The sequence below is a fragment of the Lithobates pipiens genome, unplaced genomic scaffold (assembly GCF_037356315.1).
Source record: "Lithobates pipiens isolate NorthernLeopardFrog02 unplaced genomic scaffold, aLitPip1_a1.2 Scaffold_16, whole genome shotgun sequence".
In the NCBI taxonomy this organism is placed as follows: domain Eukaryota; kingdom Metazoa; phylum Chordata; class Amphibia; order Anura; family Ranidae; genus Lithobates; species Lithobates pipiens.
Window position 1 is genome coordinate 422,806,977 of NW_027507748.1, and position 26,004 is coordinate 422,832,980.

Sequence of the window (26,004 nt, forward strand, 5' to 3'; positions counted from 1 at the left end):
CTTTTATGCAGTAAACTATAAATTTATCATTACAGACACAGACAAGCTAAAATGATGTAAACATCAGAGTCCAACAGATTTTTCCCAGGGCTACAGAAGGTGCAGTCGTCTCCAACCAATCACTTGCTTTTTTGCCTCACATTTGCATGTAAAACAAACCAAAACACGATTAGGCTACATTCACACATGCATTTATGCTTTTTAAATGCTATAGAAATGATCTGGGAAGGATTAAACAAACAGGGTTTTCCTGATGAATTTGTGCATTTAGATGTATTTAAAGTATCTAATCTGCCTCTGGACACAAAATTATTTCTCTACAAACAGCTTTGCTGAGCACACCTAAAATGCACACAGTGTGAATTCTACTATTCAAAATCACTATAAGCATTTAAAGTAGGTCCTATAAATGCCTGCATGAATAGGGACCAAGGGTCATTTTAAAAAAATCACACACCTTTATCAACACATAAAAATTATATAACTAGAACTCTTTATCCAATTTTTGGTTAAGATTTGCACAAAAACAGGTCCCAAAACACTGCAGTAGGCAAATGAAAAATAAGGGTTTACCAAAAAGGGCAAGTGCATTCTTGAGCCAACAAGCACTATATGACCCTCATAGTCCATAATTTATTATTATTAGGGCTGCAACAACTAATCGATTAATCGACAACTAATTGATTATGAAATTAATCGACTACTATTTTCATAATCGATTAATCGGGCAGTAACATAATGGGGTTATAAAAAACTAAAATGAGCCCTTTATAGTACAAAAATATCACTACTGTAAATATTACTTTCACTGCTCTACAGTAAAAAAATTTAACCACTTCCAGTAGTGATTATCTGTTTTTTGCACTATAAAAGGGTTAATTTTAGTCTTTTTAACCCCATTATCTTACTAAAAATCTTAGACCTTGTTCACATCTACATATTTATTGGTGCTTTTTGTAGAAACGCACAACAGTTCATTTACATGGTTTCCTATGGGACACGTTCATATAAGTGCTTTTTTCAGCCGCTGCATATTTGGAAAGGGTTGGGGACTGCTTTTTTGGTTCAATATACTTCAATGGAGAAGCTGCAGAAAAGAATGTAATGTGTTTTTGCAGCAATTTGTGTTTTTTAAATCGGCCCAAAAAAATTGCAAAAAATGCAAATTGCAGTAAAATCACGTGCGTAAAAATCAAAACGCACTGCAGAAACAGATCAAAAGCAAAAACTGCATAGGTGTGTACTGAGCCTTATGCTGGCCTCATGGATCAATTTTCTGGTGAGAATATTCAGATGAAAAATGGTACATTCGCTGAATGAAAGAATTCTATTATTTCCAAATTTTCTCGTCGCTGTGGTTGAATGAACGTCAATTTGACCGACTGTTTTTTTTTAGGTTATTAACCGATTAATTGAAACAATAATCGGCCAACTAATCGATTACGAAAATAATCGTTAGTGGCAGCCTTAATTATTATACCTTCCATGAAGTTCTCATCTGGCTTTTACTGCCATGGAACTTTAACCTCCGGGACTGAGCAGGCAAACTGAAAATCCTGACTCTCTGTGACTAAGTATTCAAGCATGTGCAGAGGGTGCCCCTGTCTGGAGGATGAGAATGTTGCCAAGCCACAACATGAACCAGATTCAGTTGCACTGAAAGTAGATTTGAATTTGATCAGGTGAAGGTTTATACCAGTTTTGCTAGCTCAAAATCGAGTGTGTAATTGTCCTCTTAGCAATATACATTTTAACACTCTTCAAATAGTACTACAAAAAGGAGTGCAAACAGAACATAAATCAAACTTGCCATACTATTTAGGTAGAGAACCTCAATCCGGTTATGCTTTATATATTAAAGCATTTTTTGTCTGTTAGCTAATCAGATTTAAAACAGTAGGGGGTAGCAGAGATTTCCATTCTAACCAAACTGCAAAACATCACCAAGCCAAACAACTTTCAAAAAAGGCGAAGTACAGCAAATTTCAAGATAAAAATTCAAAATCTTGATATAATCTTGTGTCTGCCATCAAGTGCTACTGAAAATTGGACAGATCAATATCCAGGCAAAGCATAGACATACATTACAGGCTGCACAAATATTTACATTCATCACACTTTACTGAACTTCATCAAGCTCTGCTGTATTTTAATATATTTTTTTACCCTGATGTAATGTGAGGTTTTTCTCACTCACTGGCCCTTAATGATCCCATAGATTTAAAGTGGATGTAAACCCGATTCATGAAATCTGACCTGGGCATATATATCTGCAGTGTTTTGTTATCTGTCTTCAAAGCCCTAAGTCCTGTGTCTTTCTGCGGTTTCGTTCCTCTGTTATCAGCATGATAACATCTGACAAGTTCTCCGACACAGGAGATAAAAGCAGCTGGAAATTTGTGTCGAGGTGGGTGCTATAAATAGATTAGCAAAGAGCTAGTCTATTCACAGCACATCTCTGAAAGTATCCTCGTTCTTCGTGTCATGATATGCACTTTCTAAAGAATATAGCAAGACAGCAGATAAACATGTAAAAAGGTAGGGAGATTTGTTTCATATCTGTATCATCTGAGGATGTTCACTTCATTGGGTATGGGAGAGGGTTTACATCCACTTTAAGGCAATTGGCCATGCATTTGAAATTACTTGGACCTCGGACAAAAAAAGTCAGAATGGGGCTCAAACAAACCTATGACAGGGGATGAGGATGAAGCAAGAGATAGTGCCGTTTTATCAAGGGCAAACGTTGAACAAATGTATTTGGAACAGTTTTTTTCTAATCTGAGTGATCAATGTTACCTCCAACAGTAGACAAACAATTTGGAGACTGAAAAGAAGATACGATTTTACCATATTTATGGGTAACTCTACCTGGTCACTTTGCCATGCTGTGCAGTTAGAGAAATTCAGTCTGCTTCTCTTTCTTCAACTTTCATATCTAACAGTACTGAAGAAAAAAATCCTATGACTAAACCCTGATGGGTGGGGCGAAACACGCCAGTGGAAGTGGTTTGCGAAGAAATATAGGCAGAGTCTGTTCCTTATTTCTACACTATTTGGGATGTTGGGGAAAGTAAGGAAAGAACAGACACATAATAACCAAATTATGAAACGACATAGCATCTGCCTCTGCTACAGTATAGCAAGATTAATTTAAAAGGATAGGCAACTCAGGGCTCAAAATATCAAGTCCTGAATTACTAGCCAGGCCTCGAGGGTTACTCGCCACCAGTTGCCCCACCCAACCCCTCAAATTATCTCATGAAATGACACTTAATATTTTTAGAACTTAATTCTGCATAAAACATTAACAATTTTATCCGTGCCCAACAATGCACACTCCACGTCACATACAGCCCCGCCTCCCAGCCGGGGAACTTTCATATACGTCCCGGGATTGGACAGGTGGTGTGTCTACCAAAGTCACCGGACGGGGAGGAGGGGCTGTGACAGCGAGTGCGGGGAACACACGGCAATTGAAATGATAGCCGTGATGTTCCTCGGCACTCTGATCATCTGGCTGCCTGCTCTTCTCTTTTCCCCTCCGCGATTAGTGAGAGAACAGCTCCCATACAACCCCGCCTGTTGGTGGTGTTCGCCGCCCGAAGCCCCCCCCCCCCCCCGCACCCTTGCAAGCCCACCCTCATTTTGCTCTCGCAAAATTCGAAAATTTGAGGGCTGGGTAACTAAGTTTATCTACACAGATTAATCAATCTTGACAAAAGAGTAACCAACAATGAAAGGAATTTACAACACCCAGGGACACAGTAAATATAAAACCATATGCTTGTTTTCTCCTTATTGCCCCCCCCCCCCCCCCCATCGCTACCTGACTTGATGCATTTGCTAAAGAGATTTTCCATACTTTCTGGTCTTTAAGTTAAAGTGGTTGTAAATTTACATAGATGAATTTTACCTATAGGCAAGCCCACTTCTAGTTACTGTAAATATCTCCTAAAACATGCGGCGTTCAGGATATATTTACTGTATATGCAGCTGATGACGTCATCAGCGCATGCGCTTTGAAGAAACGTCCACCCGTGAAATTCCTTGACCGGCAGCTCCTGCGCGCATGAGTGCGAGTGACATCACGCATCTTTGGCCAGTCACACATCTGGAGTCTGCGGACCCGGAAGGAACACATCAGCGGAGGGCTTTGTTTGCAGGCAAGTTTAACATAATGTGCCAGTATGCAATCCATACTAGTACATTATGCCTTTACTTTACAGGTCAGGAAAAAAAGAAAAAGTGAAATGATAATCAGCCCGAGGTTTACTTCCTCTTTAAAACCAAGTTCTACATGCTCAGAATTAAACTTCCAACATCTCTCATGCAGGTGCCACAAACCATCTTCCCATTCCATTGGAGATCAAGAAATCCTTATTCAGGCATACAGCTCACAGAGTCATATGAAACCTTTAGCCCTGTTTCACACTGACTGCGGGAATGAAATTGTGCGAGTTCAACTGAATTTCATTCCCGTCTATCATGGGCGATTTCAGAGACATCTGTGCTGCACAGATGTTAATGGGAATTGCACCCCCTAATTGCCAAAAAGTAGTACAGAACCTCCTTTTGGGAATCAGCGCGGTGCCGCAAATGCAGCATAGCACGGATTAGGATGGTGCAATTGCCGCAGATTTGGCATGCGATTTGAAATATCAATGGCATGCCCTTTCCTCCTTCCTCCTCTTGAACCTTTTCTACCCTTGACTTGTCATTTTCTATACCTCCTCGCTACCTTTAGACGCCCATTTCTCATCCTATGGTTCATGACAATGAATTGGGGTCACCCTTCCAATAATGTCAATGTAACACAATGTATGGGTGTTCTAACGGATATGACTTAAGAGGTGCCGTTCCTGGCCTGCAATTGTACCCTTGGCCAACGCAAGGGGTCTTGCTCTCTTTGCATTGAGCAGTTGTTTTGTAACTTTTAAAACTTCCATAAAAAACATTACTACAGTGTGTAGAGTGGTAAATCTCCCTAATTTGTACACAGACTGCAATAAAAACAAAACATACAGTTAGTCTAGCCATTTACCACAAAACTAAACAAATACAGTACATGTTAACCCAACCATTCAACAGTTCTGCAGTACTTAACAGAAATGTGTTACATTGGGGAAATAAACACATACAACCCATACCAATGCTGCTCAATAAGACAAAACAATTGAGCATAACCCACGCATCATGAAGTACAATTACATAAACTTATATAGTTTGTTTCACATAATGAATCCAATATTGCAGCAAATTAAAAATAAAAAGTCTCACAAAAATGCTCTCATAGGTGAATCACCAGAGGTAAATGATCATTGTGTTAAGAAAGGTCTAAAGAACTTTTCACCTTAGTAATCCTTCTCTGCTCCTCTACTATAAGAGCACTGGTGTGGAGTAACACAAGCATTTCATTTAGAATAAAATGATGGCGTTATGAAAAAAAAGACAATTCATTATAAAAAGGAATTAAAACACTTATTTGTTTCTGTTACATACACATGTGTTGTTTTCTTAATTTTCCATTTTTTACAACGTATATAATTTGTTGCAATATTAGTTTCTTTTAACAAAATGTAGAAGTTTACTTTACAGAATTGTATTTCGGGATACACAAGTTATGCTTACCATATTTAAATTGCCGTATAACACGCACCTTTTCCCCCTGAAAAGGGGCAAATCATGTGTGCATGTTATATGCCAAAACCTAGCTTCCTCGGAGGGGGAAGGAGGGGGCGAGCGCTGCCAGATTACAGAGAGCTGGGATCTCCTGTGTACTCGGTATTCGCAGTCACACGCGGTCCTGCGCAGAGCACAAAAGGAGATCCTAGCTCTGTGTAATCCAGCACTGGTGAGGCTACATTAATGGGCAAAGGCAAGGCTGCAGATAGGTACTGATCAGGATGCATTGATGGGCACTGACCTTCAAAGTTCATTTAAAATTTATTATTCTTGAAACTTCCCTTATAAAATTAAGGTGCGTGTTACACGCCAATAAATACAGGAATTGCTTTGTATTAAACTTCTGCAGTCCTCTTCACTGAGCTGCAGGTCACAGCAGGGGTGGACTATCATTTTCCCAAGGGGCCTCTTGAGAAACTGGGACAGTTGTGAAGGGCCACAGTGCATGTGTATCGCAAGTTTTGTGCAGTTAATCCGTAGATTCCCATAGAGAGATAGAAAATCTATGGAGTCTATTATGTCCCGTGTTTTTGCCATGTTTTCTGAAAGCGCAAAGATGCAGCATGCAGGACTTTTGATGCGCTTTCAGAAAACACACCAAAGACATGGAACACAATAGAAAGTCTACGGAAAACCGCCGGTAACCCACACGAAAAGCCCAGGTACACCTGTACTGCAGCATTATCAGGCAAACTATGAGGAAACTATATACCACCTCCTTCCACACTGCCTGTCAAATGCCTTCTGAAAAGCACTGTCAGTGCACAGAAAGATCCTGAGATTGCGCAGAGGGAATTTCTGCAAATCCTGACCTGGAGTGAAGAACAGGTGCATGGATACTTGGGTTTGCAACATGCAGGCGCTAATTCAGGAAGAACTTAACCAGGTAGCAGAGTGGGGGAAAGCGTGTTGGAGGTCTGCCAGGTAACACTCTCCCACCAGAACCGAGCCTACTCACTTTACTGACCAGCTCTTTAGGCTCTCCTTCAGTTCTCTACACGGACATCTGTCAGTCAGCATGCCTCTCTGAGCCTATCAGCTTTCTCAGTGAGGATGCAATTTGCCCAGGTATGGGCGTTACAGCATACTTGGCATGCACACTCCTTTCTTCTTAGGCTCCAATTAAAAAAGTGGTGCTTTCAAAGTAGAAGCTTCACTATTAGGGCCTATAGAGAAAATCTGCAGCCCACCAGTCAGTCAGAATTGCACAGAAATAGTTCCACAATTTTTATTAGTACAAGCTCATCTAATTAAATAGGGTAAAGACTGGCATTTACAACAAATGTGCAGGGACAGGAGAAGAAAGAATCTGCACTGAAAACTTAAATTATAAAAAGACAGAAAATCTAAAAAAAAAAGTAAAAAAAGTAATAAGGAAGAAGACCAACATTAAAATCATTGAGTCCATTTTATAAAACAAAAATTACAAGGCTGTTAACAATTTTATAATACCTCATTGAGTTCATTGTTTCGCCTCCCTTCAAGTCCAGAGAACACGGAACCACCCTCTTTGCTTGGAGTTAATGTAATTGGTGACGATGAACCACTGTGAACAGGTGTTTCTAGAACAAAATGCAAGCACACTTTAACTAAAAGGTGATACAGACATATGTTCAAGCATGTGGATAAATATGCAAGAATGCAGCACTACAGGTAAAAGGTAAAAGTGTAAAAAAAAAAAAAAAAAAAAAGAAGGAGGAGGATTGGTTTGGTGTGGGGGGGGTTAAAGTAAAATAAAAATGAAGTGAATAATAAAAACAAAAAATAAAAACCACATACTCTTTTCAAAATGCAGGATCAATTTGGGCATTGATGTTGGAGTCTCTGCATGGCGACGTTTGGGTTGCGGAGAAGCACTACTTTCCGACATCCTATCGCAGCTTGTACTGTGACGTGTTGATCGTCTTAAGGACTGTAGAGTATCTGGTTCATTCCTCCGTCTTTTAGGAGTGGCTGATTCTCCAGTAGTAGGTTGGCTATCTGTGGATTGAGGAGTTGGAGGGTTTAGGAGCGGAGGACTTGGTGATACTTCCTCTTGGTTCCTAAACAAAAAAAAAAAAAAAAAAAAAAAAAAAAAAAAAAAAAAACCCCACACAAAAAACACAGGCATTAATATTACTGGGAAAAACCTTTTCTCCATCTGTCAAAATGTAAAAAAGGCAAGCATAAGAAATAATAATAAATAATGATAATAATAATAATAATAATAATAATAAGCACCTGCTCACGTTTTGATAATGTACCTGTTGCTATAAGATACGACTTCTTTTATGGGAAGAAAAAATTTCGATGATGTCACTTTTTTATACTGTGCTTGCTCATAGGGATACAGAAGTATAAGCGGAAGGGTGAAGTCAAAGGTAATTCTTAAGCCATCCACCATTTCTTTACAAAGTTCAACACTATAAGAATACAAGTTATCAAATGTAAGTATAAAGAATATCTACTTCAAAAAGGACTGCAAAGCATTTTAGGATCTAATCTTGGGAAAAAAACAAACACACACACACACAATTCAGGATTGCAATAGAATATTTGAGACACTACAGGTTATAAACAGGACTGCCTTTGCATACATAAATCCAGAGCTTTTGAAATACATTGTAAAATCCAAAGAACATACTACAGGGCTTACTTTTTCTCTGGTGGAATATAATGTACATTCATGTTGACATTGGAAGTAGTCTGGTGGTGCCTTATTCTTTCATTAGCTGAAAAAGCTGCATTGATTGCAAAGTGTTTTACGTACGATTCCAGAATGGTGATGATGTTGGTCTGACAAGGCAGTTTCACCAGCTAAAACAGAAGCAAAAATAAATGGATTCCACAGAAAGTTAATAAAAATACATAAAAAAAAATACATACAATTCTAGAACTCCAGCCCAAACTATTTGATTCAGTTTTGTACAGAATTGAAAGGGGTAGAATATTTTAGGAATTTGATGCAGTGTCCCTGCGGAAGATTTCATAATTTACATAGTAGAGTCTTAGCTGCAACAGTTCTACCAATGCAACATTTTTCCGGATGACTGCATGTCTGTTTATCAAAAATCTGGGATCTAAAATGAGGAATAACAAACTGAATAGACAAAATATCCAACAATCTGGGAGGCATAAAAAAAAAAAAAAAAAAAAAAAAAAAACACCACACAGAACCCACACAACACACACCCACTAGGATATCCTGTGAGGTCCCAGCTTACTATACTAGTTAAGTACATATAACTTAATATAGCGTGTACACCACAACCTCTTATTAGAAGCCGCATCCTTGCATTAGCAAGCCTTTAAAGTCTTGTCCCTGAAATAGCATACCCGTTTCCGTTTATTTATGTAGTAGCAATCCTCTTCAAGCTTCTTTTTTAACATTTCAGGAATTTCTATTACAATGTTCTTTTCTTCCATTTCCCGTTTCGAGTGAATTTCATGCTCTTCCTTCTACAAAAGACGTGAAGCAAAAATTGTTTTTACCATAAAAAGCGTGGGCCCAGTTGAGCATACAGGGTAACAGACTTCTGTTTCCCACTTGAATTTTAAATGCACTTTTATAGAATTCTCTTCTCATTACCAGACTAAGTGCCTATTTTATTTATACCAATCATAAAATAACTGCATTGCAACACTAGTTTCTCAATAGGAAGCATAGAAATAAAAGGACCTACCATTTCTGCTTTTTCTTCAAACTCACTTTCTTCACTTTTTATTTCTACATCAGTCCCTTCATCGCTGTCCTCTGATGAACTACTTAGTGCTAGGAGATAAATACAGTGACTGGTTACCTCAAGTGTTTGTCTTATACATACTTTCATCTCTCAGCACTGCACAACAGAACATAAACATTCAGGACTATGCTCTCTGGGAAAGGTTTACTTTTAGCATAAACATTTTTACAAAGAAGAATTTGCACATGAACAAATATAATATGCAGATTATAAATTAGGATCAGCATTATTTGGCAGATAAGGCATGAACAAGGGCAAGGCTAAACAAAGTATCTGAAGCGCCAAAAGGTTTCTTAAAATATAACGTTAAAGAAAAAAAAAAAAGAGAATCATACTCCTATTTCTACATTTTTGTTTTAGCCGCCCTCTAATAAAATGACCAGGCTCAGTTGTAGGGAAAAAAAAAAAAAGCACAGAGCTGCACCAATTAAAAAATAAATAATAAAGAGTGAGATCTAAAAAAAAAAAAAAAAAAAATTAATTATATATATATATATATATATATATATATATATATATATATATATATATATATATTGCAGGGCAGATGAACCCCTGCATACTGACACAAGGGCAGCATGTTGATGTTGCACCCCAAATACGGGTATAACATGTTGACGAGGGTAGAGAAAGCCTTTAAAATGGTATATGAGCACCATTACTAACCATCACCAGTTCAGTAAATACAGCCCAGCAACAGATTTTTATTTTTACCCCAGTGATCAGAGACAGGTCTGTGGCCAACTTCATGATGATGATCCCTTAGTGACTACAGGGACCCTAAAAACACACCTTCCATGCAAATGGAAGACCTGCTTCTGACCATGACATGGACCGACACTATACTAGTAATGGTGGTGGATAGCAACGTATAGGTGTAGCAGCAATGTACCAATACTGTACACTGTCACTGTACTAATGGCACTGGTTGGATGACAGGAGTGATTAGGAGGGAAATTTAAGGGTTAACCGTGCGCCTAACTTTACTTACAGACTGGCTTTGCTTCCCATTTCAGCTCTGAACAGTAAGGCTCCATTCACACCTTGGCGTTCCGTTTGCAGGCGTAATCAGCGCGATTCTGCCACGCCTCAAATCATGGGACGCCATTGTGATCCTGCTATTTCGCGCCTGGCGAATCCCAGTAAAAATTTAACTTTGGGCGTCACAGCAGCTTCAACACGTCAACAAGCAGTATAAAACGTAGAGAAAAGGAGGGGTGGGTGCTGTGTCGGTCGGTGAATTACAGAGAAAAGGATTTTACGGCGGGTACAAAAAATCCTGTTTTCTCTTATATTCACCGACCGACACAGCTCCTCTCTGTACAAAGTGGGACGTCCCCAAGCAGTGCCAAAACGAGGGGTGGGAAAAACAGCATTAAAACTTCATCCACTACGGCAGTGGGAACTAGTGAAACTTTACCCACAAAAACAGTGCGTGGGAAAATCCACCACAAAAAACCGGGTACCCTCAACCGGAGTAATTACCCAAAAACCGCACCAAACTGCGGAAGTAATGCAACAGTGCACTTAGCATAACAGTACTGTTTTGTTTTTTTACCAAAAAAAAAAGGCTATTTGCATATTGCAAGGCAACTACACGGCCGCCTGAAAGACTTCGCAGCCAAAACAGGCATCAGCCGATGCACTGACGTCTACCTTGTAGAACTTGGTAAACGTGTGGACAGACTACCAGGTCGCCGCCTTACACACCTGAGTGACAGTCGCTTGGTGTCGGAAGGCCTAAGATGTGCCAATTGCCCTTGTGGAGTGGGCTGCGACTGGGGAGCACCTGCCCCTTCAAAGCGTAGGCTTGTACTACAATCTGTCTGATCCACCTGGAAATGGTGGCCGACGAGACCGCCATACCCTTCTTTGGACCAGCCATCGAGACAAACAGCGAGTCTGACTTCTGAAAGGGAGCAGCGACAGACAAATACACCTTCAGAGCCCGAACCATGCCCAAAGCGTGAAGGGCCACCTCCTTAGGGTGCTTTGGCTTAGGACACAGGGATGGTAACACAATGTCCTCGATTATATGAAAGGCCGACACTACCTTTGGTAGAAAAGACGGTTGCGGACGCAACACCACCTTATCCTTGTGGATAACCAGATATGGCGACTTGCAAGACAAGGCCGCCAGCTCCGAAATCCTCCTGGCCGATGTAATGGCCACAAGAAAGACCAATTTCTGAGAAAAATCAACAGGAGGATCTCCCGGATAATTTCAAACGGCGGTTTCTGAAGTGCCAATAACACCAGGTTCAAATCCCACGGGGGTAACGGTGGGCGCAACGGAGGGACCACCTGACGAAGCCCCTGAACAAAAAGGTTCCCTCCAATGAGTGAGACACCAAGGTTTGCTGAAAAAGGACAGTCAAGGCTGAAACTTGCCCCTTAATGGTGCTTAAAGCCAACTTCTGGTCTACCCCTTGCTGAAGAAACAGCAGGATCCTGGATATGGAAGAGGAGCGCGGGGGTCAACCCCTCTCCTCACACATGGAGATGTAGGCCTTCCAGACACGATGACAGATCTTCCTAGAGGAAGATTTTCGTGCTTTCAACATAGTCGAGATTACCGAGTCCCACCGACCCCAGCTCCTCAACACCTGGTGCTCAATAGCCACGCCGGTAAAGCAGGATGGAGAATCGGACCTTGAGACTGAAGGTCTTCCCGCAACGGCAATCGGTAACAGTTTCAACGGAGGAAAGGCATATATATCAGTTGGTACTGATTCCACGGAGCCACCAGCGCGTCTGCCCACGGATCTCTTGTCCTGGACATGAATCTTGGTACCTTTCGATTGAGACGGGAGGCCAGGAGATCCACGTCTGGTGTGCCCCACCTCAGGCACAGTAACCCGAACACCTCCGGATGCAACTCTCATTCCCCTGGGTTCAGCATCTGGCAGATGCTCTCAGGAGGAGATCGTCTAGATACCCCATGATCGCAATCCCGTGTTGTCGCAGCAATGCCAAAACTGGAGCCAGTACCTTGGTAAAAACTCAGGGGGCCAGTGCCAGGCCAAATGGTAGAGCCACAAACTGATAGTGGGCTTCCCCAACTGAAAATTGCAGAAACTTTTGATGCCACAGACATATGGGAATGTGCAGGTACGCATCCTGACTGTCCAAAAGACACCAGGAAGTCCCCCTGATGGAGTGCAACGACTACCGAGCTAACTGATTCCATTCTGAACCTCTGCACTTTTACAAAGTGATTGAGGGCTTTTAGGTCCAAAATTGGGCGTACCCCTTCCTTCTTGGGAACAACAAATAGATTTGAATAGAAAGCGTTCCGAATCCGGAACTGGTACCACCACCCCGCGACTCAGCAAGTCCCTTACTGCCCCCAAGAGAGCCTACCGGCAAGCTGGGGCTACGGGTATGCTGGAGGGGAAGAATCTTGTCTGCGGCCAAGAGAGGAACTCTATCTTGTAGCCTGAGGAAAACAGATCGCAAACCCATCGGTCGAACCTGGCTGCAAACTCCCGAAGATAACCTCCCACCCGAGACAGGGGTGGGGGCAAACCTTCATGCAGTAGCACTTTTTTTCGCAGGCTTGCGATGCCAGGGACGCTTTTGTCCATCAGTGGCTGTCCTGTTGGGCTGGGGATGCTTCGGTCGGACGAAAAAGCAGTTTGAGAGCAGAAAAAGAGGGCCCTTGCCTGCGGCGTGGCTCCTTAGGCTTCCTGACTTGTGGGAGTAGGGTACTCTTACCCCCGGTGGCATTTTTAATGTCATCCAAGGGGGCTCCAAAGAGCCGGTTGCCAAGGAAGGGGAGATCCGTCAGGGCTTTCTTAGATGCCTGGTCAGCAGACCAGCACTTTAACCAAATCAGGCGCCGCAGCAACACAGCAGACACTGAAGCCCTGGATAACAAGGGAAGAGTATCCAGGGACGCGTCACAAACGTACTTGAGGCCATGCACTAGTTGGTCCGCCAACTCCACGCAGACAGGAGAAGCCTTCTGCTCCCCGTACTCCCGGTGCAAAAGCTTTGCCCACTCGTTTAAGGTCTGCGACACAAGTGCAGATGCCAGTACTGGTCGTATGGCGGACCCCACAACCTTAAACAAGGAACGAGCCACTGCCTCGGCCTTCCTGTCCGTGGGATCCTTGAATGCAGGAGTCCTCTCTACCGGAATCGTGGTTACTTTATTTAACCTGGATACTGGGGGGTCCACGACTGGAGGAGCCGACCATTTTTTGAGAAGGCTTTCCTCGAAGGGGTAAGGTACCGCCATGTTTTTTGGGGACCGAGAAGGTCCTTTGCGGCTGACCCCATTCCCTGTAGATTAACTTGTCAAAATAAGGGAAATACGTGATCGTGCTGGCTTGCGGGACCCAAAGGGGACCGACACCTCAGCAGAGGGATCCACTGGCTCCTGGATCTTCAGGGTATCATGCACAGCTGTGATAAGTGCTTCAACAAGTGCTTTGTCGTGCCCGGACCCGGACGGGGAATCATCCTCGCTGTCCGAATGGTCCTGGTCAGCTTCGTCTGATAGGTCAGTGCAAGGGTCACCAGCCGCAGTAGGGCCCGAGTCTGCATCAGAGCTCTCCCCAGAGAGCGGGGGGGGGGGGGGCAGGGGCCTTTTTAGCGCACCTTTCCTTCCATGCACCGCCTCCATTTTAGCAACAAATGAATTAAGGACCGCCGTCAGGGTGCCCATGGGCACAGCGCCATCCGCAGGTGACCCGGTTGCCTGGATTTGGGGGGGGGGGGGGAGAAAACACCAGTTTCTGAAGCCAAGGGGACTTAGGACAGTGAAGATCCCACCCTCCTGCTGCCGCTGTCTGGAGGAGCGCCTAGCGCCAGACTCACCACCCTGAGGCGTTCTGTGTCGGTTACTAGCCGTGCCTGTAGTCCCCAGGAGGTTACCCAAGTGCAGAGTGAAGCGGCTGTGTCGGCCGCAGCAGTAGATACGAGCGCTGAAACGATCTGCAGAGCTTGCTCCAGCATTCAGGGAATGGCCGTTCAGCGTCCTGTATACACAGGACCTACAGGAAACAGCGTGTGATAGCACATGGCATGCTGTCACTAGAGAGCTGCGGTGAAAAAAAGCGCTCAGGCCTCAAGAAAATGGCCGCCAATTATCTGAATAGGAAAAACCTACATAAAATGGCTGCTGAAGCTCACAAGGGAAACCTGCTCTGCCCTCAGCCAAAATGGCCGCCGGACAGCGCCATGCAGTGAAGAATGAAACTCACTGCACAGAATGCTAGCCACAGCAAAATACCCCCACAGGCACCACATTGGGACCCCCCACACCGGAAACAGGACCGCCTCTAGCCACACAGACCCCATGCAGGTGAGAGAGCCAGCGAACCCCTGTACACACACCGCTCAGCAGATACATGCAGCCGCCCCCCCCGGGGGGGGGGGGGGGAAGATAGGGACGTGGGGGAGAAGAGAGGGAGGTGAGGTGGCCCTCTTATCAACCTCCCAGGGAATGCCCAGCTGCTCAACCCCACCAAAGCAGGGAGAGCCGTACTTACCAGTCCTGAAGAGCTGGGAGACATTCCATGACAGACCCACTCCTGTGCAGTTGCAGGGTGGCTGCTGGCCCGGAATACTGTGACTCAGACATCAGTAGCCCGGTCATATGTATACCCTGGAGCATTGAAGCTCACTGACCACCTCGAGCTGAGGCATGTCGTGGCCTGCCGAGCCATAGCTACAACCTGCACACGCCCGATGGCCAGACTGGGGAGGGGGACAAGGATAACTTAACCAGCCTGTCACCCAGCCGGCAGTTGATAGAAGATCACAGGATAATTCATCTTGCGCAAAAGAATAAGTCCTGCATCAAAACTGAAGCTGCTGTGTCAGCAGGGAGGGTTGTTAGCACAGGGTCCGCCCCCCTGGGTGGAACTGACAAGTCTGTGTATTGTGTTACAAATTTGTCTGGTTTCTCCTAGTGGCAGGCTAACTTACCCACTTTGTACAGAGGAGCTGTGTCGGTCGGTGAATATAAGAGAAAAACAAAACGCACACCACTCACACACAGTCATCACAGTTGTGAGCTTGCTGACAAACTTGTGATGTGCCCAACCAAAGCATGAGAAGCACAGGGCGCATACGCACACCTGTAAACCATTGTTTAGTTGTTAAACATTGTTAGTCGCAACTTTTCACAGACTGATGAACCTCCGGCCATCTTTACTTGAGACACCGACTCTCCAAGATGCTTTTTTTTTTTTTTTTTTTTTTTTTAATTATACCTAATCATGTTACTGACCTGTTGTCAATTAACCTAATTTAGTTGCAAAATGTCCTTTTAGTTCTTCTTTGTTCGTATGACTTACTTTGCCAGCTATTTGTTGCCCTGTGCTTTTCTGAGAGGTGTTGCTGCCATAAAATACAAAATTATTAATCTATGGTCAGCTTAATATACAACCACTGTATCATGCTTACAATTATCATCATTTTCTTCTTTTTCATTAGCAGGAAAACTTTTTAAAACAGAGTCGACCCCAGGCAACCTGCACCGCCTCTTCTTCCTTCCCTTCCTTCTCCTATGAAGAAAAATAATTTTTAGCACAAAAACTAGTAAATAAAATTACTGGCAACATTAAATAAAAATAATTCAGACAGCTTTTATTTTACGAAAATCTATACATTGGATTAGCATCTATAAATGCCTGCCAACTGATCCTCAACAATTTTTCTAAGGAATAGCCAACAGCAATTAACCTATATATGAAAAAATAAAAATATGTTTTAAATTTTATATAGAATGCCTGTAGTTAAAAAGCCTTTGCCATGTCACTTTGATATGAAAAATAAAGTTGTCTGAAGGTTCTCCAAGGTCCTGGCATACCGAACAGTAACCAAACACATTCAACTGGACTTGTTCTGTAGTGCTGATGATGCTTCACAGCTTACCCCAGTCACTTCAGTTTTAAAAAGAGTGTCAAGAAGATACACTAGCAAATATATCCACAAAAGGTAGCACCTTAATCCAATTACAATTGTCAAGGCAGATGCTGATTGTCCAAGAACAGGATAGGAGTTGTGAAAATTATGGAACCATTGTAGTCTGATAATATGGTACAAACTTCCTAACACCAAGGGATGGAAAGAGAGACCGAGCAATAAATGATCCTACTTGCATATTGATGTCTACATGAAACCCACCTACACAGACCAGCTTTTTGACTCCCACCACCTACTGGAACACAAACTAGGAGTTATATGGACAATGCAACACCAGGTGATCAGCAATACAAAAACAGAAACCTTGGACATCAAAGATACAAAATCCAAAATCACAAGCGAAGCAACTTTTTATGCTATGCAGTATAGTGAGGAATGCAAAAATCACGGAGTAGACAAAACAACCGGTCAAATTTAGGAGCGCAAATTCTGCAGGTCAGAGCCTTAAGAAAAATTGTCAGTTTTAAAAAGCACAGCAAGGTGCACATTTTGAACAGTGGACATATAATACCGTTTTAACATCTCGATCGCAGCAATTTGACAATTCAGACCTTCAGCCAACTATATTGAAGGGCTAATCAACATTTACCCTGCCATATTCCATGGCAGTTTGTAAAAGGTGACCATAAAGACTAAGAGAACTGACAGTAGCAATCAGGAAGATTTTTGTTACTATACGTAGAAAATATTTGCATATCACTGCAGATACAATGAAACTAAAAATCTAAAGAAAATAAAAAAGCAGCTGCCCACAGCAACCAAAGGAGGGTTTTTTTCTTTTAAATTTAGCCATTTAATCTGATGGTTAAAAAGGCATGAGCTCAATTTTCTTGCCCCATTCCAAACCTCCAACATAGAAACAAGGCTAAGCCACTCAACTATGCATGAAAACATAGGAACTGCAGTGCAGAAAAATATTTGGCTATAACAAGAGGCAGTATGTTCGCATAGGGTCAGATGGGTATCTGCAGGCAAGCATAGTGGAGATTCCTTGCAAGTTTGGAGCTGCATTTCTGCAAATAATGAAGTTTGAGATTTGGTCAGGGTCAATGGTGTCCTCAATGCTGAGAAATACCAGCAGATACTTATCCATCATGCCATGGGAGGAGTGCGATCGGCTCCAAATGTATTCCGCAGCATGACAAAAACCCCAAACATACAACCAAATGTCATCATTGTGAAGAACAAGGAGTCCTGCAAATGATGGTTTGGCCCAAACAGAGCCCTGATCTCAACAGAGTCTGTCTGGGAATACATGAACAGACAGAAGGATTTAAAGCAGCCTACATCCACAGAAGATTAGTGGTTAGATCTTAAAGATATTTGGAACAACCTACCTACCGAGTTCCTTCAAAAACTGTGTACAAGTATACCTATAAGGATTAATGCAGTTTTAAAGGCAAAGGGTGGTCACAAATATTGATTTGAATTTCTCTTCTGTTCATAAAAAAATAAAAAAGTATCAAAACACTTCTATTTCTGAAAGAACAAAGAATCTGGTACATCTGTGCATAGAAAACAATTAGCTTCTAACTTCAGCTTATCCAATTAAGCTTTGTCCATAAAACCTAGACGCTGAGTGGTTACTATGCACATCGTAAGCAGAGAGTCTGAAAAAAAAAAAATGGCACCCTGTCATGGAAATTGAGATTTTCCTTCAGGTGAACAGCAGAAAGTGATGAGTTTTCCTTCTCTTCCTATTCAAAGATTCCTTCTGTTAAGGAAATCAGGCAATGCGTGCCTACTTGCCTGTTAATATATGCTACTGTAAGCATGGTCTGTAAATATTTATGCATACTTTTTCTTTATGGATTATTTTAAGGTAGAATCACTTTATTTTCTAGTGACTCTGGATTTCCATTGCATACTACCATACAAATTTTGCAGGGGTCTTGAGTGCAGTTGTGCCCAAAGCATTGCTCTTATGGGCAACGTAATTAAGTCCAGTACGCTCATTTCTCAGAGGGAAACCTTGATCTTGAGTTGAAGGTTCAATAATGCCTCATTGAGTTCCTACTAGCACTTTTGTAAAAATCCTCAGTGCTAAAGACAGATCAAAGTACAGTGCCATGAACTGGGAGATGCAAAATCCCTTTCAGACCAAAAACACCTGGTAGTTTAACTGCATGGGAATGTGTAAACATGATTCTTGGGAGGTACATGGTAGCCATGAACGCACTTGCTAACAAACCCTTCAGACAGTAAATTGATAACATATAAAATTACTTGCATTTTACTCAATTGTTTAGTAGTTTCAAATTTAGAATCGTACAAAAAAAAAAAAAAAGAAAGAAAGAAACCCTCTACCATTTGAGCTAGAAGCTCTTCAAATAAGGAAATCATGACGGCTGTTTTGGTCTGATATTTAGTGATGGATTTGACTAGAAATCATGCTGGGGAGGTGGGGGAAAAGAATGACTGTCACCTCTTGCCAATGACATGAAAGTCCCCCCCACCTTTGACTTGAGTTATTGGCCCTTGGGAGTAGGAGAGGGGTGACTATAGCTCACCCTTTCTTGAAAGTCCAATTCTTTTGGTTTCTTGTTGTTTAAATTTCTTTTGGCATTTGAAGCGTCGCCCGCAAAAATAAATAAAAAAATAGAATCAAAAAGCACCTTTCAGTTTTCTGATCTGTCCAATAGAGTTTCTAGCTCTGACCCAAAGAGGCACCTGTTAACATAATACTGCAGGGTCTAGCTTGCAAGACTGTCCGCTGGCGGAGCAGTATGTGGGTAGCCACCCCTGCCAGGAAAACACAATGATTATTGTTAGCTATAGCAATAATCGCATGCTAGAAAGCAGACCTGATGGTTGTACCAAATTAGATTGACAATCAGTCTGCCATGTATGGATCCCATTTTTCCCAGTCCCTGCTTAACAGTGACTAGTAAAATTGGAATTTAAAAATTTAAACAGCCGTAAAAATTAAAAACAAAAGTGCTGAAGAGCAGGCACTACTTGTGTGAGTCTTCAGATCAATACCCAAGTATCCATGGATTCCTTTGTTCCAGAAAATAAACAATGATGTCGCTTTAAATAAACTTCCATTATTCCCAGTGTTAATCACAACCATCATTTAATTATCAAATGCCAGAGGTTAAGGGGGCAGTAAAGGCATTTCAAAGCTGAATGACAGGGAGAAGGCTTAAAATCAACTAGGAGATACATTTTAAGCCTTGTTGAAGAAAGGTACCTGAAGTCACAAGCTGCTTGCAGATCCACACTATAATCAGAGACTTATTAGACAAGGTCACATACAGTAAAGTTTTCAGCAGGATATACACTCTTCCTACTACCATGGCATGCATGGAGAATCAAGCATAATACAAGAAACAGTTCTGATCAGCAGAAAGTTAAGGTATGAAAGGAATGATAAAAGAATCACAACCACAGCGATAGGGACCAGAACTGGGGTCCCTGTGTGGAGAAATCCTGATGTAACTTTGCCACACGATACAGGCAGAAAGGATACTTTCCAGATCAAGTAATACATCTTAAAAAAAAAAAAAAAAAAAAAACAATTTTAAACTTCAAATCTGGTCATTGGAAAAAATAAATAAATAAAAAAGGATGAACTAAATGGATAAACACATTTAACAGTATATCTAGCTCTTTGTTAGAATTTCACTTTAATGCAAGCACGTGCACAAGCAATCCAAAGTCAACAAAAGGCTTAAGAAAAAAATTTTAATACAGGCAAATACTGTACAAAAATAAATTAAAAAAAAAAAAAAAAAGGGAAGAAGAAGGTTACAGACATGAGTATGGAAATGTAGCAAGCTGCTAGCGTCTACCTAGAGCGAATCCTTACATGCGAGCTACGGCTTTCCTTGCCAGCTTTCTTTGTAATCGCCGATTTTCATCAGTGTCGCGAAGAACATGGTCTTCTGCTGCCCACCTATCCCAGCTGGAAAATAAAAGTGAAAAGGGAAGCTAAAACAAAATACTTCAAAACAAAAGTTTTATGTAAGCTCAAAACTAATGACTTTAACATGTAACTGGTTCAATCATTTTATGCCTTAGAAATACTTAAATTCTCATACTTAAAGCAGCTCTAAAGTAATTTTTTTCAACTCCCCACCTATTAAATTATCTGCTCTTGTTGTTTTAACGTTGGATAGTAAAACATTTTCTTCCTCCAGTAAATAAACTTACATAGCCCACTTCCTCTTTCATAGAGTCATAGGAGGGCCAATGAGAGCTGCATGAGGGTGGAGATAATAGGAGACTGCAGAGATCCATGTGTATTCATTCACAGAGGAGAAATGAGCAGGATAGCAGAGGTGCGAGTGTGTATGTACATATAGTTGTGCTCATAAGTTTATATACCCTGGCAGAATTAATGATTTCTTGGCCATTTTTCAGAGAAAATGAATGATAAACTCAAAAACTTGTGTTTGTTGAAGCCATGTATCATCAATCAACTGCGTTTGCCCTTTTTAAATCATAATGGCAACAGAAACTACCCAAATGACCCTGATCAATACATTTATTGTATTGTAACCAATGACGACTTGGCCTTGTGTTTTGGATTATTGTCATATTGGTATGTCCAAGTACGTCCAATGCGCAGCTTCCTGGCTGATGAATGCAAAATGTTCCTCCAGTATTTTTTGATAAAATACTGCATTCATCTTGCCATAAATTTTGACCATATTTCCTGTGGCTCTGTAGTTCATACATCCCCAAAACATTAGCGATCCACCTCTATGTTTCACCGTAGGAATGGTGTACCTTTCATCATAGGCTTTGTTTACTCCTCCCCAAGAGAAGAATTTATGGTTTTGGCCAAAAAGCTTAATTTTGGTCTCATCACTCCAAATTACTTTGTTCCAAAAGTATTGAGGCTTGTCTCTGTGCTGTTTGGCATATTATAAGCGGGATACTTTGTGGCATTTGCATAGTAATGGCTTTCTTCTGGCGACACAACCATGCAGCCCATCTTTCTTCAAGTGCCTCCTTATTTTGCATTTGAAACCGCTACACACCACATGTTTTCAGAGAGTTCTGTATGTCACCTGAAGATATCTGTGGGTTTTTCCTTTGTATCCTGAACAATTTTCCTGGCAGTTGTGGCTGAATTTTCAGTTGGTCTACCTGACCGTGGTTTGGTTTCAACAGAACCCTTCATTTTCCACTTCTTGATTAGAGTTTTAACACTGCTGATTGCCATTCTAAATTCCTTGAATATTCTTTTTATATCCCTTTCCGGCTTTATACAGTTCAACTACCTTTTCCCACAGATCCTTTAACAATTCTTTTGCTTTCTCCATGACTCAGAATCCAGAAAACGTCAGTGCAGCACTTGATGAAAGATGCAAGGGTCTGTCAGGAGTCCAGAAACCCATTGACCTTTTATAGACAAACACTAATTACAAGCAAACAGATAACAGGTGAGGATGGTTACCTTCAAACCACTTTGTGTCAACTTGTGTGCATGTTATTAGGCCAAAATAACCAGGGTGATTTGGGTAGTTTGTTGCCATTATGATTTAAATAGAGTAAACACAGTTGATTGATAATAAATGGCTTTAGCCAAACACTAACCACGAGTGAAAGAAAAGTTTGTTTTATTCATATTCTCTAAAAAAATGGCTAAGAAATCATAAATTCTGCCAGGGTATGTAAACTTATGAGCACAACTGTATGCATGTATGTATAAATCTAGGAAGTGAACAGGCAGCAGCTTCAGCTGCCTACAGTTAAAATGACTGCAGCCACGACTTAGTAGAGGGAGATTGCTGCAGTGTATTTGGAAAGTACTGAATCACAGTATATATAAAATGTTATGTAAAGTGATTGGAGGGAAGCTTTAGAATGGCAAAGATGTTTGTATTACAAATTATGTGAGTAGACTGCAGTTCCTCTTTAACGTTGAAATGCTTTTGTTAATGTTTCTACTATCCCCCTTAGTAGTTCTCTACTCTACTTATTGATCATCATCACTTAGCAGGATACCCTATAAAAGGTATTTTAAATTCTTACTTGCAGCATTTTTTTTTCCCATAAACAATATTTTTTTTTATTTGCTTACAACATGCCTTTTAACTTTATGGCATATTTGAATTCTTTAAGAGTGAATTCCCCAGCACAGCCCCATCCTCTTTTGCGAGTACCTTACTACTGTGCGTTAGCATAGCTTTCTTCATTCCTCCTCTCACCTCCCTATATAATCATGCGGAGGGGAGGAGCAAAAGGGGAATACAACAGGATCTCATTTGAATTAGGGCTTCAAGTCTGCAGGGGCTGCTGACATCACATCCAAGATAGTGGTGCCCAGCAGGGGACATAGGGCTTTTTGGACGTCTATACATGGGAGGCCTTTACATGCAAAATAACATTCACAAAATACAATAATTGCACATAAATTCATATGGGAAGATTGCTGTATAAATTAGTTCTCTAGTAACAGGGTCACCTAAAAATTTGAATTTTTGGGGAGTTAGGTGCCTTACCTTGTAAGGGTGGGCTCACATATTGTGGTTGCATTTTGTAGTGTCGTGGCTAATACCCCTATATCCCTTTTGTTTTTTCACCTGGCATGTCCCTATTCACTAAAAAAATAGACTTCTTGGTCCAGGTCATGCAGCATTCAATCCATGCCTTGCATCAGAAATGTGGGAGCCCTAATGTGTTTAAAACCAGAGTTAGACTTACTGGTAACTTTTTCTAGGAGTCTTCCAGGACAGCCTCTGAGACATATGGTTCCTGCCTCCCAGACAGGAAACACGTACACCCAAATTCCCAAATTGTTTAAAGGCGGTCCCCTCCAGTTTCCTCAAGAAACAGATAACTGGGCCGGAAGGCCCTAAAAGACATAATATTAGTATATACACTTTGCACCAGCTACAAAAACAGGGGGTGGGAAACCAGGCTGTTCTGGAAGACTCTTAGAAAAAAAGTTACCGGTAAGTCTAACTCCGGTTTTCTCCTATCATCTTCCAGGACAGCCTCTGAGATAAGCAAGAAATGTACTTTGCTAGGCTGGGACCACTGCCTGGAGGACCTTTCCCCCAAACACCTGTTCTTTATCAAAAAAACAAGTACAAGTGGTAATGCCTTGCAAACATGGATTAGCTGAACCAAGTTGCTGCTCTGTGGATATGCTCCAGAGTGACACTGCCCTGGTTGAATGTGTCGTAACTAGGGGCGCTTGCTCCCCTGCCAACCTGTATGCTTCTGTAATTGTCATTTTTATCCACCTGGCAATAGTGGCCTTTGACAATTTACATCCCTTGTGTGTGCCTGCAAAGTGCACAAATAAAGATTCCGACTTCCTGAAGTCTCTGCTGACTTCTAGATAAGCTAAAAGGCTTTGCCTGACATCTACTAAACTAAACCTTCCTTCCTTATCAACCTCTGAGGAGGAATAAAATGTTGGCAGGATAATAACGTCTTGCATTCTGTAAAATGTAGAGGATACTTTGGGGAGGAAACTAGGATCTGGTTTGAGCACAACCCTATCCTCCAAAATTAACAAAAAATGTCTCTCTGATCTAGAGCGCCTGCATCTCACTCACTTCCTGGTCATCGTGATTGCAATACAAAAAAAAAAAAAAAAAAAAAAAAAAAAACCCACACACACCAACACACCTTTAGGACCACCGACTTAATTTCAGTTTTCTCCAGGGGTTCAAAAAGGGACTCCCTGTAAGCGCCCAAGGATAAATATCAGGTGGGACGGGCCGGACCCTAACTGGTTCTTCCTGCCCTTGTTCTGCCAACCAGGAATTGAACCTTTTACAGATCTTGGTGCAAATGGCCCTGGTTACTGATTTACGGCATTCTAAAAAGGGGCTTGATCTCTGAGAACTCCTAAGCCCTTAACAGCTGTTCCTAAAATACCACGCTGCAAGTCTGAGGGTCTCTACCTGAGGGTGCTGAATAGGTCCCTGTGTGACCAGATCATCCCTCACCAGTAAAGGAATCAGGGGATATATTGCCACCCAGCCTCCTTAGGGCGGCGAACCAGGTCCTGTCTGGCGAAAATGGACCTATCAGGATGAGATCGATCTTCTCACTCAAAAACTTCTGGAGAACCATCGCATAGCAGTGCCCCGAATTGGAAATTGAGAACTTCTGAATTCATCCTGACCGCTAGTCTAAGAAATTTCTGGAAATCCCGATGTATCGGCACATGCAAGTATGCGTCCCGGAGATTGATCGTTGCCATATTGCAACCTGGAAACAGATTAGTTTGAACATAGACTCCATCCTGAAGCACTTATATCTAATAAACTTGTTCAGAGGATGGAGACTGAGTATTAGCTTGAACTTGTCTGATGGCTTTTTGACCACAAATACGTGGGAATACACCTCCTGGCAGCTTACTGCATGTGGCACTTGGCTGATGACTTGATCTACCAGCTCCCCTAACAGAAAACTCAGAGCCCCTGCTTTTTCCCGGTCTTAGGATAAATAGAAAATTAGGAGGGGGAATTGAACTGAACTCCAACTTGTAGCCATTTTTTTTTATTATTTCTAATATAAACGGGCTTGAAGTTGCGTTGGTCCACTGTGGAAGGAAGTCCCTCAACCCCCCCCCCCCCCCTCAACCAGGGCGTAGGAGTCACTGAGGCTTTGTGGGGGTCTGAGAAGGATTGAATAAGATTCTTCCCCTTCCTCACCCCTTATGACCCATCCAGTGTTTTTTAGGGTGCCCCTTTCTCCTTTTGGGCTTGCTGCCTGAAACCTCAAAAAAAGTTTTACCCTCTGCTTTTTCTTCTTTTCTGGGAACGCTTTTTTCTTGTCCTGGGTATGCTCCAGCGCCTCCTGAAGCCAAGGTCCAAAAAGGTAAACCACAAAGCTTAAGCTTAGACGCTGCATCACCTGTCCAAGCCTTCAACCACATAGCCCTTCTTGCGCCATTCACCAGTGCTACTGACCAAGCCGCCAGCTTCACTGATTCTGCTGAGGCATCCACTAGAAAGCCAACTGCCTTAAACAGTAAAGGAAAAGATTTAAGCAGTTGTCACCTAGACATGCCCGTAGAAATGTGTGATTGCAACTGCGATAACCAGCATTCCAAGTTTCTGGCAACACAAGTGGCTGCAAGGGCTGGCTTAAGCCCAATGGAAGAAGCATCCCAAGCCCTCCTTAGCAGCACGTCTCCCCTTTTATCCATGGGGTCCTTAAGGGACCCAAGGTCATCAAAGGCCAAATCCGTCTTTTTTGGAGACTTTGGCCAGCGCTGCATCCACCTTTGGAATCTTGTTCCAAGGATGGGCTGTGTCCTTTTCGAAGGGAAACCTGCGCTTAAGGATACTTGAAAAGAATGGTCTTCTTTCAGGTTGCTCCCACTCCAGCAACATCGATTCCCCTAGAGACTTGTGCACAGGGAATACCCTGGTCTTTTGTGCACTGGCCACCTGATACATGACATCGTGCTTTGAAAGCTGTACCGACTGGTCTCTAATTTCCAAAGTGTCGTAGATCGCTTTCAGTAAGTCCCCCACAACTTCCAGTGTCAATCTGTACCTGGACCCTCTGGAGGTTTCTTCCTCCCCCTCTAAATCAGAGCCCGGGTCCGCTAGAGAGGAGGCGAACGACCTGGGTTCCCTTTCCCTGTCTTCACTTTCTTCTTGACTAGGCTCTGATAGGGAAGGCATGCTGGCTGCCCTGGATAGGGACATAGAGGGACCCTGCCTCCTATCCATCA

At 42.1% G+C, this 26,004-nt stretch overlaps 1 protein-coding gene across 2 annotated transcripts in view; it reads right to left on the reverse strand.

Moving 5' to 3' along the window:
- Positions 1 to 26,004, reverse strand: part of MSL3 (MSL complex subunit 3) — a 41,042-nt gene that overhangs the window by 8,291 nt on the left and 6,747 nt on the right. The window contains exons 3-10 of one of the 2 annotated variants that reach the window (XM_077482549.1): positions 20,158 to 20,253; positions 15,825 to 15,925; positions 9,348 to 9,436; positions 9,001 to 9,123; positions 8,321 to 8,481; positions 7,914 to 8,087; positions 7,465 to 7,727; positions 7,138 to 7,247 (exon numbers count right to left, since the gene is read on the reverse strand). In XM_077482549.1, coding sequence (XP_077338675.1) covers positions 7,138 to 7,247; positions 7,465 to 7,727; positions 7,914 to 8,087; positions 8,321 to 8,481; positions 9,001 to 9,123; positions 9,348 to 9,436; positions 15,825 to 15,925; positions 20,158 to 20,253 — 1,117 coding nt within the window. The remainder of the gene's footprint in view (positions 1 to 7,137; positions 7,248 to 7,464; positions 7,728 to 7,913; positions 8,088 to 8,320; positions 8,482 to 9,000; positions 9,124 to 9,347; positions 9,437 to 15,824; positions 15,926 to 20,157; positions 20,254 to 26,004) is intronic. The other variant, XM_077482550.1, reaches the window with a different exon arrangement.